Source organism: Staurois parvus, unplaced genomic scaffold (genome assembly GCF_062004578.1).
Source record: "Staurois parvus isolate SC_StPar_1 unplaced genomic scaffold, SC_StPar_1.0 ptg000618l, whole genome shotgun sequence".
NCBI lineage: Eukaryota > Metazoa > Chordata > Amphibia > Anura > Ranidae > Staurois > Staurois parvus.
Window position 1 is genome coordinate 1779137 of NW_028318414.1, and position 16026 is coordinate 1795162.

Genomic DNA, 16026 nt, shown 5'->3' on the forward strand with positions numbered 1-16026 from the left:
CATCAGTACCCTAACCAGTCTGCAGCTTCACAGCCCCATATGCAACAAACTGTGATACCCTGACATGTTTCTATTGGAACCAGCATTGACATTTGAAGCCATTTGAGTTACAATTGTTTTTCTATAAGATCAGACTACATGGGCCAACCTTTGCTCCCCATGTGCATCAGTGAGCCTTGGCTGCCCATCACCCTGCCAACAATTTGCCAATTTTCCTTCCTTTGACCATGTTTAGTAGGTCCTGACCACTGCAGACCAGGAACATTCCACAAGAGCTGCAGCCTTGGAGATGCTCTGACCCAGTCATCTAGGCATTTCAGTTTGGCCCTTGTCAAAGTCACTGTTTATGCTTGCCCGTTTTTTCTTCTTTCAACACATCAACTTCAGGGACAGCACACCTGCTGCCTAATATACAGCGGGTAAAATAAATATTGAACACATCACCATTATTCTCGGTAATTATATTTCTAAAGGTGCTATTGACATTACATTTTCACCACATATCGGTAACAACCCATGCAATCCATACATACAAAGAAACCAAAACAAATAAGTTCAGAAATGAGGTTACCTGTAATAAAATGGAATGACACAGGGAAAAAGTATTGATGTTACGGATCCGCCAGGTGGTGCCTCTGGCAGCCCACTTGACAGGATTACCCGAAGCATGGAGTCTAAGTCCTGGTCTGCGTTTTCACCAGGGCCCCTGATGGTGGGGATGGACTTGGAGCAGAACCAGGACCAGGTCACGACCTCCGAGCAATCCCACCAGTGGCAGAGGGAACCTCCAGGGATGTGTGTACACCAGAAGAGAGCCAGATGTGAGGAGGCCGGCAGGATAAACAGGCGGTTGTCACCGCGGGGGACGGCGAGGTACAGAGTCGGCAGGCAGAGAGTTGTCAGGTCAGACGCAGGGTCAGTAATGTAGTCAGTCCGCAGAATGGTCAAACAAGCCGGGGGTCAGGATAGGAGAAGGCAGCGTAGTCAGGGGCAATCCGGGTCAAACTCAGGAGAAGGCAGCGTAGTCAAAACAATCCGGGTCAGAGCTGGAGCAGGCAGAGAGGTCAACAATCCGGGTCAACAATCCGGGTCAACAATCACAGGGCACATGGACTCAGGTTACAGATCAGACCTTGCGGCAACCTGTGACAGTGCAGGGCATCTTTAAATATCGTGCCCTCCACTGTCATTGGCCGCCCAGGACGCGCCCCTGGCTGTCATTGGCCGCCCAGGGCGCGCCCGCGGCTCCTACTGCGCATGCGCGGATTCCTGTCAGCCGCGGCCCGCCGGGACCTGGTGCTTGTATCCCGGCGCGAACCGCCGCTAGTGCCCGTGCGCCGGGGATGGCGCCGCGGCGGTCCCTGACAATTGAACACATAAAGAAAGGGAGGTGCAAAAAAGGCATGGAAAACCAAGACACCAGCTGAAATCTATAAGTAATTAGAAAGCAATTCTGCCCCTCTGTCAGTGCAAATTAATATCAGCTAGTTCAGTCTCAACTGATGGCCTATAAAAAGGTGTCTCATTACCACAAGAAACATCTCATGATGGATAAAAGCAAAGAGCTCTCTCAAGACTTTTGCAACCTTATTGTTGCAAAACACACTGATGGCATTGGTTACAAAAGGATTTCTAAACTTCTGAACGTTTCAGTGAGCACTGTTGGGGCCATAATCTGGAAATGGAAAGAACATAATTTCACCATAAACTGGCCACGACCATTTGCGCCTTGCAATAGTTCTGACGGAGGAGTGAAAAGAATTATCAAAAGAGTTGTCCGAGAGCCAAGGGCCACTTGTGGAGAGCTTCAGAAAGACCTGGAATTAGAAAGTACAATTGTTTCAAAGAAAACAATAAGTAATGCACTAAACCACCATGGTCTGTATGCACGCTCACTACGTTAGACTCCATTGCTGAAGAAAAAGCATGTTGAAGCTTGTTTAAAGTTTGCTGCACAACGTGTAGACTAGCTTGTAAAATACTAGGAAAATATAGTCTGGTTAGACGAGACCAAAACTGAGCTCTTTGGATGCCGTAGTACACACCATGTTTGGAGGTCAAATGGCACTGTACATCACCCCAAAAACGCCATACCAACAGTGAAGTTTGGAGGTGGGAATATCATGGTGTGGGGCTGTTTTTCAGTATACGGTACTGGCACCTCATAACACTGAAGGAAGGATGCATGTAAAAATGTACCAAGACATTCTTGATAAAAATCTGCTGCCATCTACCAGGATGATGAAGATGAAACAAGGGTGGACATTTCAGCAAGACAATGATCCCAAACACAAAGCCAAGGAAACTCTCAACTGGTTTCAAAGAAAGAAAATAAAGCTGCAAGAATGGCCCAGCCAATCACCTGACTTGAATCCAATAGAAAATCTATGGAAAGAACTAAATATCAAAGTTCATAGAAGAAGCCCACAGAACATTCAAGATTTGAAGCCTGTCTGTGTGGAAAATTGGGCCAGAATCACATCTGAGCAATGCATGTGACTAGTTTCTCCATGCAGGAAGTGTCTTGGAGCTGACATTACCAACAAAGGATTTTGTATGAAGTATTAAATACATTTAAGTTAGCTTGTGCAATACATTTTCCCTGTGTTATTCCATTTTATTACACATAACTTAATTTCTGAGATTAGTTGTTTTGGTTTCTTTGTATGTATGGATTGCATGGGTTGTTATCGACATGTGAAGAAAATTTCATGTCAACCTTTAGAAATATATTTACCTAGAAAAATAGTGACATGTTCACTACTTATTTTACTCGCTGTATCTCATCCACCTTCAGATGTCATAGTAATAAGTAAATGGATAAGTTCACCTTTCATAACATGTTACATGTTACACCCATATTCACTGTAACATGTAAAATGTTATGAAGGGACCAGCCCCCGCTCCCCCGCTTTGAAAGCTAGCGGGGGATCTTCTCCCTGCTGTGGAGCGCCATGGTAATTCATTGATTCTTCCTGTCAGTATATCTGCTTGCCTGTACATGCCGTATGGGCAAGCAGATATACTGATAGGTCTGCAGGAGGCCTGGCATGGCAGCAGTGATCTGCTGATCGCTGGTGCAATGCTTTACAGCAGTGCCAGCTCTGATCTGGGGGTACAGTAAAAAGAGTCAGACGACATTAATGTCAGTAGTATGACAGGGATGCATGGAACAGTATTCCCTGTTCACTCAGCATACTTCTGTACCACAGAGTCATAACCCGGAAGTAACATTTGACAGGTAGTACAGAGGTGGTGCAGGAGTGAACAGGGATTGCTGTCATTAGTTTAGGGTGATTAAACAGAACCTGTGCCCCCTTATATCAGGTGCCCCTAACAGAGTCCCCCTTACATCAGGTGTCCTCACCAGAGTATCCCTTACATACAATGTCCACCTCAGAGTGCCCCCTTACATCAATTGCCTCATCAGAGTGCCCCCTTACATTATTATTATTATACAGTATTTATAAAGCGCCGATAGTTCGCTCAGTGCTGTACATTACAAAGGGGGACAGAACATGTGACAGAACAATAACAATACAATGCAAAACATGAGGGGATTGAGGGCCCTGCTCTTTCGAGCTTACAATCTAGGAGGGAGGGGATGGTGGCACAGGAGGAGATAGCTGTGGGGGATGGAGTGGTAGGAAGAGTGGAGGAGGTCGGCAAGTTAGCAGGGGGTGGGATAGGCTTCCCTGAAGAGATGGGTTTTCAGGGTGCGCCTAAAGGAGAGGAGAGTAGGTGATAATCTGATGGGTTGGGGCAGGGAGTTCCAGAGGATGGGTGACACCCTGGAGAAGTCCTGGAGGCGGGCATGGGAGGAGGAGACCAGGGAACTAGAGAGAAGGAGGTCTTGTGAGGAGCGGAGTGTGCGTGCTGGGTGGTACTTGGATATTAGGTCAGAGATGTAGTTCGGGGCAGTGTGGTGGACGGCTTTGTACGTCAGTGTTAGGATTTTGAATTTGACCCGTTGCGCAATCGGAAGCCAGTGGAGGGATTGGCAGAGGGGGGTGGCGGAGATGGAGCGGTTGGAAAGGTGAATGAGTCTGGCTGCCGTATTCAGGATCGACTGAAGCAGGGATTCCCAGCGGCGAGGCAGGCCAGTAAGAAGGGAGTTGCAGTAATCGAGTCGTGATATGATGAGGGAGTGGATGAGCTGTTTAGTGGTTTCTGGGGTTAGGAACGTGCGTATTTTGGCGATGTTGAGGAGGTGGAGTCTGCACAAGCTAGTTAAAGATTGGACTTGGGGCTGGAAGGATAGGTTGGAGTCCAGAATTACACCAAGTACTCTGGCCTGCGGGGCGGGTTTGATGGTGGCGTTGTTGGACATGATGGAGAAGTCAGTGGGGGGTGGTGTCCGGGCTGGGGGGAAGACAAGAAACTCAGTCTTGGAGAGGTTCAGTTTAAGGAAGTGGAGCGACATCCAGTCAGACATATCGCTCAGTAGGTGTGTGATTAGGGCAGGGACTGAGGGGGTGAGGTGGGGGGTTGAGAGATAGATTTGTGTGTCGTCGGCATATAGGTGGTAGTTGAAGCCGTGAGAGTGTATGAGTTGGCCAAGGGAGGAGGTGTAGATGGAGAAGAGAAGGGGCCCGAGGACAGAGCCTTGAGGGACCCCAACAGAGAGGGGGAGTGAGGGGGAGGTGGTAGCATTATAAGTAACGCTGAAAGAGTGTTGTGACAGGTAGGATGAGAGCCAGGAGAGAGCAGAATCTCTGAGGCCGAGGGAGTGTAATTTCTTCATCAGAGGGCCCTCTTACATCAATTTCCCCCTTACATCACCTGTCCCCATCAGGTCACATGGAAGGTCTGGAGGGGAACAACTAAAATCCCCAGTCCTCCCTAGATCTAGGCCTGCTATACTGGCTCCTGCAGCAAAAAATAATAAATGCACATGTTTTACCTGTAAAAATGTGTATTTATTATTTTTTAGCCAAAGGTGATATTTTCCTTTAATCAATGTTATTCACTTTACCTGTCAGTGGTCATAATATTAAGGCTGATTGGTGTATATCTTTTATCAATTTTATTTTCTTGTGGTCCATGTGGCAGCTCTAGTCTCTCTTCTTCCTGTGTCCCCATTGCCTTGTGGGCATTCCTCAATAGGCATACTCTCAAATTAGTGCAGTCTACAGACTAAGAAACCAAGTCTCCAAAAAATGTGTGGTGTTAAAGAACTGCAACAAATAACTATGATAAACCCAGCCTATTGTCTTCCCAGCCATAACTAATGTTTTCCTCTTAGGGCTCGTTCACTCTTGACTGTTTTATAGCGTTTGGCAAGCGTTGGTCCGGCGTTTGCGGAGCGTTTTTTAACGCTTAGCAAACACTCCGCAAACGCCGCATGCACGGTTCAGCGGCGGTTGCTAGGTGTTTGCCGAGCGTTAAAAACGGCCTACAAACGCCTATAATGAAGTTTGAATGGTGTTACTGCTCCGCAAACCCCCCCGCAACCGCGTCACAACCATACGCCGGCCGGGCGTTTGCGGAGCGGCACCATAGACTAGAATAGGAGGCTTCAACGCCTCCTGACTCGACCAGAGGCGTCCGTTTTGCCGCGACACTAATGCTCCCATTAGAACAGCACCATGTGCTGCAATGTGCAGAATTGTCCGAGGCATTTGGGAAGCGTTAAAAACGCTTCCCAAATGCCTTTCTGCCGCCTGCACACAACGTAGTGTGAACGTAGCCTTACAGCTAAGACATGTTTCCTATCTTGATGACCACTGTCACTGAGACTGGAACTGAAGTGAAATATTCCCCAAATAAGTGGGGTTAATTTACTAAACAGTGGGGTTAATTTACTAAAACTGGAGAGTGCAAAATCTGGCGCAGCTGTGCATGGTAGTCAATCAGCTTCTACCTTCAGCTTGTTCAATTAAACTTTGACAAAAAAAAAAAGAAACTAATTGGTTTTTATGCAGAACCAGCACTTTCCAGTTTTAGTTGATCAATCCCAGTAAGTAATATAATCTGACAGGAATTCTAAGCTCAATTGTCTTTCAAGTCCTATGTAACGCCCTCTAGGTAGCTAGGGAGCCTGGGATGAGTCGGCCGAGGAGTGAACTAGTAGTGAGTTCACCTCAGAACAGGCTGGGAGGCTCTACAGATCAGGGCCTCTGGAGCCCTTCCACCCTTCCAGAAACTTAGAGAATTTTCTGGAAGGGGGGGGAGGAGGCTCAGATCTGCATATTTGAGGGAACTGGGCCAATCCCCAGGCATGATGCCGGGCATGGTGACCAAGGACAACCCTTAAATGAGACAGAGCCTGTGCAGCAGAGTTAGTGTCAGGTAGAAGATGGATTGACAGAAGGTTGGGGCGCAGAGCCTGGGACGGGGCCCCAGGGAGGGAAACCTACCTACAGGCTGGTTGCTGGACACAAGGATCTCCACTGTCCCACGGCCTCCTAGGGAGGACAACCTGTCAGCTGGGAAGGGGTCAGCCCAGCGAAAGGCCTGAAAGCAGCTTCAACCCACCAAGCTGACATGACAGTTTGAGTACTTCTATACCCCCTGGGCCAGATAAAGGGAGAGGGCGGTCAGGTGCAAGACCCAACTAGTTCCCATCTGGGACTTGCTTCATTGCTAGCTCTTGAAATCCCTTGCCCAGGGATATCCTCAGAGCAGCTGGGTGAAGAGGAGGACCAAGGAGACTTAACAAAGACAGTGCTATTTTTGGGTTAACATCCTTTTGTACAGTCTACAGGTTGCTAAGAAGTTTGGAGCTCTTCTCCAGCTGTGTCTTTTAAAGAGTATGCTATTAGCATGTAACAATGTGTCAATCGGCAAGGTAGAGTAGGGACAGGCCAGTGAGGGATCACATGTACTGCAATATATGCAAATTAAGAATCCCTGTTTTATGTATGTTATCACAAATACAGTATTTTCTATAATTATGGAAGGGTTATGTCATGGCCAAGGGTCAGGCTCAGAGACCAATAACTTTAGCAGTAGAGAGGCTCCCACTGACCAGCAGGATAAGTATATAAGCAGGTCACCCTGGTGGATGATGTGGGTTCACTCTAGGTGCTGGGTCCAAGCACTAATTGGTATTCGCCAGAGCTCCTGATGGTGGAGATGGGTTTTGCTGCATGTTAGTACTAGGTCGCAGTCCTCAGGATTGCCCCACCAGGAGGTGAGCAAACCAGGGTAGGGATAAAGCAGAAGTGTAGTCAGTAAACAAGCCAAAAGTTAACAGGGGTTAACAAGGGTTTGCAGGTTGGAATCAAGCAGAAGCATAGTCAAGGAACAAGCCAAAGGTTGGTAACAAGTGGTTACAGATTGGGATCAAGCAGAAGTGTAGTTGATGAACAAGCCTAAGGTCACACAAACTGTTGGTGCTATATAAATCCTGTATAATAGTTATAATAATGAGTGGTTGTGAAGATATGGATGGCAGCATGAGTAGCAAGATCAAGACATTGGCTGGAGAGAGCAAAGTAATCTGGCAAACAGGAAGTGCAAAGACATGGTTTAAATAATAAGTTCATGGGAGGAGCAAGGAGTTCAAGATTCACCAGAAACAATATACATGGCAAGGTTTTCCGAGGAATTGCCCAGGTGCCTGTCCAGCATCACAGGTGGCCCATCAAGAAGAGATACTGCCAGGCACAGCAGAGGTTGCAGGTTCAGGTCCAGGTCCTGACAGCTTTACTTGTGGTGTCAGGAATGGACTTGCCAATAACGGTGGGACTCACCTGCCTTGTGGGCTGCAGTACCAGGGCTGGCCAGCGGGTGCTCTCAGCAATCAGAGACTCACCCCTGCAGTCAGCCAAAACACCTGAAGCTGATTGCAGGGGTTGTATTTAAGGAATGGCCAGACTCACAGTCAGGGCCTTGGTGTGCGTTTTTCCATGGGCCCCTGTATCTTGTAACCTGCATTCCTGTTCCTGCCTGACTTGTTGCCGACCCTGCCTGATCCTGACGTCTGCTGACTTCTCCTGTTAGATCCCTGGCTTGTGACCCTGACCATTCTCTCCGCCTGCTCCACCTGTACCTACCTTGCCGATAGTTATCGACCCGGCCTGCCTGACTACGTTGTGCTCTATATGTGTATGTACCTGTGTATCTATATCAGTTTAGGTTTGGGTTTGTTTCACCTTGTTGTATGTATTTGTGTTAGCTTGGGTTTGGTGCACTGCGTTTATATTTGTATTGTTAGTCTCAATAAATTATATTATTTACTATATCTGAAGCCTACGTTTCCCTGTGTCAGTCCACACACTTCTGGTCACACCCGCATCCCTGACATGTGGTTACACCTCTTTAGTAACTCATGTGTATTATATATATATATATATGGAAGCCATTTAGGACTATGGGTATATGAGATTTGTAAAATTAAATTTATACTCACCTAGGTGGAAGCAGCATTGATCCAATGCTGTATCTGTATCCCGCCGGCTCTGCTCTGTGCTCTGAGAACTGAGTGACCACTGACCGCTCAGTTCTCAGCATTCTGTGAGCAAAGAGCTGGGAACTGTCACACTACGGTTCTCTTCTCTGCCCCTCCAGCGCTCACTGGAGCTGAAGCATTTATAAGATGAGTTAGGTGTAGCCTGGAATTCCACCTTCAAAAGAATATAAAAAAAATTGCAGCTTACCTTTTTTAAATGCTCTATTTTGGACCCTCCAGAGGAAAGTCCTACTAGTTTCTCTTTGCTTGTGAGTGGCATAGCAGCTGTGTTTACCATATTTAACCTTGTCTTTAATATGCAGGCAGATCCTCATTATCAATTATAAGTAGATTTGAATACTGTCCATCCTAACAGAGGGTTAAAGGTTTAGAGACGAGGCATCTTGCAGTGTATGTTAATGAGGACAGACATAGGGCAGACTCCTCTGACATTGTTCAGAAAATCTTGATCAGCCAGTCAGAAAGATCTGACATAACTTGGATACCTGAATCCTGTGCTGCTCCTCCCTCCCAAACAAAAAATAAAAATCCAGTAAATCTTCCACCTCAAAAAGCAACCCTCTTTACCTAAAGCAACCCTCCCAAGACAAAAACCCACCTCTGCTAAAGGTATATCTCCCTCCTTCCCAAGTAAAGGTTTTCCAAAAGAAACCATCCATTTCTCTTTTCTGTACTCCTCTTCTACAGCTCTCCTCTGCAACCCTCTTAAGAGCTCATCTCTGCACACTCCTACTTTCAAAGCCCACCTCTGTAGCTCATCTCTGTGCCCTTCCTCTGTAGTTCAACTCTGCAACACTGTCCACAGCTCATCACTACACCTTTGCATCTGCAGATCACCAATCTGCTTCACTCAAATTCATCTTTGCTCCCTTTCTTTAAAGCTCACCCCTGCATCCCAGATCACCTCTACAACCCCCATCCACAGCTCAACTCTGCACCTCCCCCCATCCACAGCTGACTTCTGCCCCCTCCATCCACAATTTACCTTTGCTCCCCTATCCTCATCCATAGTTCAGCTCACCACCCTCGATTATAGCTTACCTCTGCACATCCGCCCATTGCTCATTTCTGTGCACCCATCCACAGCTCAAATCTTCATCCTCATTCACAGCTTTCTTCAGTACTCCCGCTCACATCTTACCTCTGCATCCCCTATCCACAGCTCACTTCAGCACCCTCATCCACAGCTCACCACTGCACCACTGTCCTTAGTTCATCTCTGCACCACCACCCATGGTTCATGTATGCAACTTCCGTCCACAGCTCACCTGTGTAACCTCATCCACAGCTTATCTCTAAACCCTCATCCACAGCTCACCTCTGTACCACGGTTAACAGCTCACCACTACACCCCTATCCACAGCTCACCTTTGTAACCTAGTCCACAGTTTACCTCTGTACTCTGATCACAGTTCCCCTCTGCACCCCATCCACAGCTTTCCTCTGTAGCCCCATCCACAGCTATCTTCTCCAGCCCTGTCCACAGCTTACCACTTCTGCCCCCCTTCCCCACCCCCACCCCATTCTAGCTCAGCTCTGCACCCCCATTCATGGCTCTTCTATCATTTGCAGCCAGTCATTGCACTCCCCTCACTCTGCCCAAGACTCACCGCTCTTCCACAGCCTACCTTTGCAGCAAAATAAACTTAGCAGCAGCACCTGAGCAACAAGCAAGAGAGTCAGAGCACGTTCCCCAGGTGCCTGGCACTAGCAATGCCCAATAATTGGAGGAATCCATAACTAAAATATATTGATCAGGGGTGGACTGACAACTCATGGGGCCCCCGGGCAATAGAGGATCATGGGGCCCCTGTGTCCTTGCCCAAACTCAAAAAAGCCTATGAAAAAGGTACCAGGGGCATCTCATGGGGCTCCCTACTGACCCCGGGCCCTTGGGCAGTGCCCGAGTTTCCAAATGGTCAGTCCGCCCCTGATATTGATCTTTTTCAGGAAACTTTTTAGCACACAATTAAGCAGAAAGCTTACTTTCACCTTTTTTTTTTAAATATGGTAAAAAATAGTAAAGATAAAGATGTTGCCCAGAGCAGGTTTACAAATAGGCAAAAATGTCAGAATCAGTATTTCCCATAAAACATTCTATCAATAGTGACCTTTTAGAGACAGAGCTCCGTATATTTTTAGTCTGTTATTGTTAGCTGGTGAGCTGTGGAGCGCCATCTACTCCAATACTTTCTTGATATTGCTGCCATCTAGTGATCATCGCAGTGATTTCGTTTTATAAAAGTTCCAACGGACAGGCTGAAACCCAGGTTAGAAAAGTAAAAACCAAAACTTGATCCACATACAGAGATTGTATTATTATTATTATACAGTATTTATAAAGCGCCAACAGATCGCTCAGCGCTGTACATTACAATGGGAGACAGAACATGTGACAGTACAATAACAATACAATGCGATACACGAGGGGTTCGAGGGCCCTGCTCCTTGTATTATATTTTATCTTTAAGATGAATTAAATATGGTGTGAGATCCTTCTTAAACAAACTAGGCTGGTATATCCATCCAATCTTATTAGACGTTATAAAGTTTCTAAACGTTTTCAAAATATATGGAAATTCAAACCTTTGTGCTCACAGTAATATACACTTACGGATTGACCCTAACGCCAAATCAGAAGTTATTATAACTCCTTTTGTGGCTTGTTTTGTTTTTATATTACATTTATTAGTTGTATGTAAGCAGCTAATAATTCAAATGTAATGTCTCACAGGGTAGCTACAGCAAGATTTATCAAGTAACAAGCTTTTAACCGTGCAGTCTGTGGAGATTTTAATATGGCATTTCTGTAGTGAGTGTAAGGATTATGTGGATCAGAAAGGCTATTGTAGTTATATTAACATACAAAGCCATTCAAAACTCTGCAGCAAGCTACATCACCAATCTTGTCTAAAAATACATCCCAAACCGTCCTCTCTGCTCCTCCCAAGACCTCCTGCCCTCTAGCTCTATTGCTTCCTTCTCCCAAACTCATCTCCAGTACTTCTCCCAAACCTCTCCCATCCTCTGTAACTCTCTACCTCAATCTGTCCAGCTGTCTCCTACGCTGGTCACCTTTAATCGATCCCTGAAAACACATCCCTTCAGGGAAGCCTATCCTGCTTCCACCTAACAACTGAACTTTTAATTCTTCCATCAGCTGATCCCTTACAGTTATAACCTTTTGTACCACTTGCCCCACCCTATTAGATTGTAAGCAGGACCCTCTTGTATTATTGTATTGTAACTACTGTCTCCTTTGTAAATTAATCCTGTATGATAATAATAATAATATTACCATGAAAGACATATTCTTTTATAGTGTTTTGTTTTCATAATCTAAACTCCAATAAAAAAAAAGACAGTGGTATGCGCCATCACATGTAAAATACATCTTCTTACAGGAAAAAGTGACCAAATGAAAAAGAGTAGTAGGTAAATATAGAAGTGAAATAAAAACACAGCAAGGCATCAGCCACTGTTGTGGTAACTGGGATGAGTAGGGTAATTTCGGGCAAATTGATTTTCTATAAAATTACCAATTTCTCCTTTACTGAGGTGAAAATTTTGAATTTCAGTTATTGAGCAGCTCAGATAAGAGTTTTAGTAAAAATAAAAGGTTCTCATGTTTTCTTCCCATTTGTAGGGTGTACGTTGTTTTGCAGTACTTTGGGTAGTTTGACTTATTTCATGGCATTGTTAGTAGTATTGTGTTTTTCCTTTCTTTGTGTATTAAATCATTATTTGTGTATTGTCACTTTTACTTTTTATTTTTATTTTTTCCAGTTTTCTGTTTTTTTTTTTCTTGTTGTGATAATAAACACAAAATAATGAGGCTGATGATTGGCCAGGATAGCTAAAAAGGAGCTTCAGGTGACACTTAAAGCAAAAACCATCTTAAAACAGAATTTCACTTAAAGCAGAACTAAACCCATCGATTTAAAGTTTAAAAAAAAACAGGTACATTGCCGGGAATGCGAACTGTCACATTTGCTTGTGTTCTCACCCGAACAGTCAAATCATCAAATGGCTGGTGTTATAACTGATCACATGTGCAGCATCATGGTAGTCGCAGACAAACAGAGGGCTAAGATTATAGCTTCCTACTGACATGTACCCTCTCCTACGTTTGCAATTTGTGCCTAGGCAAAACATATGGAAGGTCCCTGCCCGCAACCTCCTGGGACATGTGATGTGTCCCAGGAGGCTATGGGACCAGCGCAGTGTGTCTTGTGCATGTGCAGTGGGTAGTGGCAGTGAAACAGAAGGAAGTCACACATGACATCCGACAGTCAGGATGTCAGCACCAGGGAGCTGAAGACCATCAAGGAACCAGCCTGAACCTGAACTCCTGGTCTGATAAGTGTTTGTTTATAAAAGTCATCAGCTACAGTATTTGTAGCTGCTAACTTTTATTTTTTTAATAATAGACATAATTTAAAATGGTTGTAAACCCTTACATATACCCAGGGAAGTGACTAACCTCAGGTGATACACAGAGATGAAACAAATCCTCCTACTAAAGTTGTACCTGTTTATCTGCTGTCTTTTCTTTTGTACATCCATATTTAAAGTGCAGAATTTATAAAGCTTGTCTGAGAGTTCAGAAAAAAAGGGAGTCAGAGAGCTGAAATTACACGCTGCAGAACTCAGTGAGGGGAGCTCTGAGAGAGCACACAGGAATAAGGCTCCATGCACACGGGGCATTTTAATAACGCTAGTAATGTTAGCTGTGTAAAGTCACGTTAAAAACATTAGTTTTCAGCATTTTTGCATTAGCGTTTAGCTGCGTTTTTCCACGTTTGCGGTTTTTAGCATTTTGTGTGCTCAAATAAAGTCCAAAAACGCTGATTGTCCGCATTTTACCGCTTTTTTTCAGCATTAGAGCATTTTTACAGCTAAAAAACTCTTTTAGAAACCCACTAGTTCTGGGGGTTTTTTCCAACCAAAAAACGCTGATTACAGTCTGTGTACATGGACACATAGGATACCATGCTGGGGGGTTTACTGGCTGTAGAAAAAAAAGTCAAAAACAGCAGCTGTAAAAGAGGCCTAAAGCTGAGGCTGTCATTCTGCTGGAGGTTCCTCCCCGTCACCTTTTTTCTCTTAGTATCAGAAGTGACTCATGCTGATAGCAAAGGAATGAAGTAGCAGACAGAAATGACCCTTAAGGGTTTATTTAATAAAGCTGAAGAGTGCAAAATCAGGCTCACTTCATCATAGAAACCAATCAGCTGCCAGGTTTTATTGACAAAGCTTATTTGAACAACCCTAGGTTAGAAGCTGAGCCTGATTTTGTGCTCTTCAGCCTTAGTAAATAAACACCTTTGTGCTGTTGAGACAAGTACACACTATAGTGGGATATGCTTTGCTCATACATTATATGCTTTGATGATATCCTCAGGTTTACAACCACTTTAACTTGACTTTAACGTAATTTGATTTTAAGTATTAACCGCTTCCCAACTGCGCTATAGCCAAAAAGTGGCTACAGCATGGTTGTCCAGTTCTGGGAGGGCGTTCATGGACGTCCTCCCAGAACACGCCCCCAGCGGCGCACACCCTGTGCTGTCGGTGATCGCTGTGTCCAATGACACAGCAGATCACCAGGTAAATATAGTTGCCGGTTATTGGCTGCACTTTCCTCACGCTGTGACAGGGGAGATCTGCACTGCTGCCCAGCTGTGCCCAGCAGTGTCACCCATCAGTGCCCAGCAGTCACCCATCAGTGCCCAGCAGTGTCACCCATCAGTGCTCAGGAGTGTCACCCAGCAGAGCCAACCATCAGTGTCACCCATCAGTGCCGCCTATCAGTGTCACCCAGCAGTGCCGCCCTGCAATGCCGCCAGTCAGTGCCGTCTGCCAGTGCCACCCATCAGTGCTGCCCATCGCTGCCTATCAGTACCGCCTATCAGTGTCGCGTATCAGTGCCCATCATTGTTGCATATCAGTGCATCATCAGTGCTTCCTCATCAATGGCCACCAGCGTTGTCTCATCAGTGCTGCCTCATCCTCACCATCAGTGCTACCTATCGGTGTCACCTCATCAGTGTCCATCAGTGCTGCCTATCAGTGCCCATCAGTGCTGCGTATCAGTGCAGCCTCATCAAAGCATATCAGTGAAGGAGGAAAATTACCTGTTTGCAAAATTTTAAAATAGAAACAAAGAAAACCTTTTTTTTTTCAAATGTTTTGCTCTTTTTTGTTTATAGTGCAAAAAATAAAAATGTAGTGGCGAGTAAATACCACCAAAGAAAGCTCTATTTGTGTGAAAAAAAGATAAAAATTTAATTTGGGTACAGTGTAGCATGACTGCGCAATTGTCATTTAAAGTGCAACAGCACTGAAAGGTGAAAATTGTCCTGGGCAGGAAGGGGGTAAAAGTGCCCTGTAGGGAAGTGGTTAAGGGAGATGAAAACTCCCAATTTCCCTCATATCAATAGGTGACTGATAATACCTTACCAGGCTTTCTGCTACAGTAAAATCACACTGCAGTGTCTTTGGCTCTGGGCTGATGGGGTATTGTGCCCTAGGTCAGGAATGCAAATTGAAATGATGGATATTAACATTTGTATTCTGATATTCTTGCAATTTTTCATTGGTTGTATTGCTAACGGGAGTTCTTTGGGATCCAGAGAGATCATTTGTTTATAAATTCTTTTTGTTTTAGTGGTCTTTTAATATTTTGGATGCAAAAATACTATGGGGTATATTTATAAAGTAGAAAATGTCTTTCACCGGACATTCACTGGTAGTTAATCAATCGATGTAACTTAAAACACATGTATTTACCTGCAGTGAATGTTTGGAGAATTTCAGATTTGCTACTTTATAAATACACCCCTAGGTGTGAGAAATATAGCTCACATTTGTATTTTACTTCTAAAGGATTTTGAGCTGTATCGTGACGTAAAGATGAACGTAGTAAATTTGTTGGAAGATGTGTTACGTGACCCTGATCTCCTACCCCAGGAAAGGAAAGCTGCAAGTAACATACTAAGGTAAGTGCAATTTCTTTCTTAGAGTACTAGGGGGTAGAACTACCGTATATTTTAAGTTCATGCTATGCCTGGCACATTTGCAGTAATTCTGCCATCAGCCAGGCTATATGAATATTCACCTCTAGAATGCACAGTAGATAATAGCAAAGCTTCTTCTGGATGGTATAGTCAATGCTGAGTAAAGAAAGAAGAAATGTTTGCTTGTGCTTTAAAGTGAACATATGCTTTGCCCATGCTAGAGCAGTATAAAGACACAAATGTCCTAATATGAGTTTTGTGCTTCCATTTAGGAATTTGTTAAAGTGGGTAAGGAGGGTATATGTTGCTTTGCACCACACTGTTCCATAAATGAAAACTGTATTATTACTTTTTTTTATAAATTCTTATTATAAAGTTTTTCATTACAGTTACAAAAATAAAGAGTTAGAAAATCACAAGATAATTGATGTTACTTGTGACAGGCAAACATTTGGGCTCCACTCCTAACCTCTCACTACTCAGAACTCTTAATATTGTTTGAAGTTGTAATTTAAAGCAGTATTGAACCAAAAACCTGAAATATAATATATTGCAGGTTATCAATCATTAGATGTGGTCACTTCATTTTTT

The 16026-nt window shown here is 44.6% G+C and overlaps 1 protein-coding gene across 1 annotated transcript in view; it reads left to right on the plus strand.

The window, feature by feature from the left end:
• Positions 1-16026, plus strand: part of RASGRF2 (Ras protein specific guanine nucleotide releasing factor 2) — a 454295-nt gene that overhangs the window by 414254 nt on the left and 24015 nt on the right. Inside the window, exon 19 of the mRNA XM_089693224.1 lies at positions 15305-15417. Within this exon, the coding sequence (XP_089549350.1) occupies positions 15305-15417 (113 nt within the window). The remainder of the gene's footprint in view (positions 1-15304; positions 15418-16026) is intronic.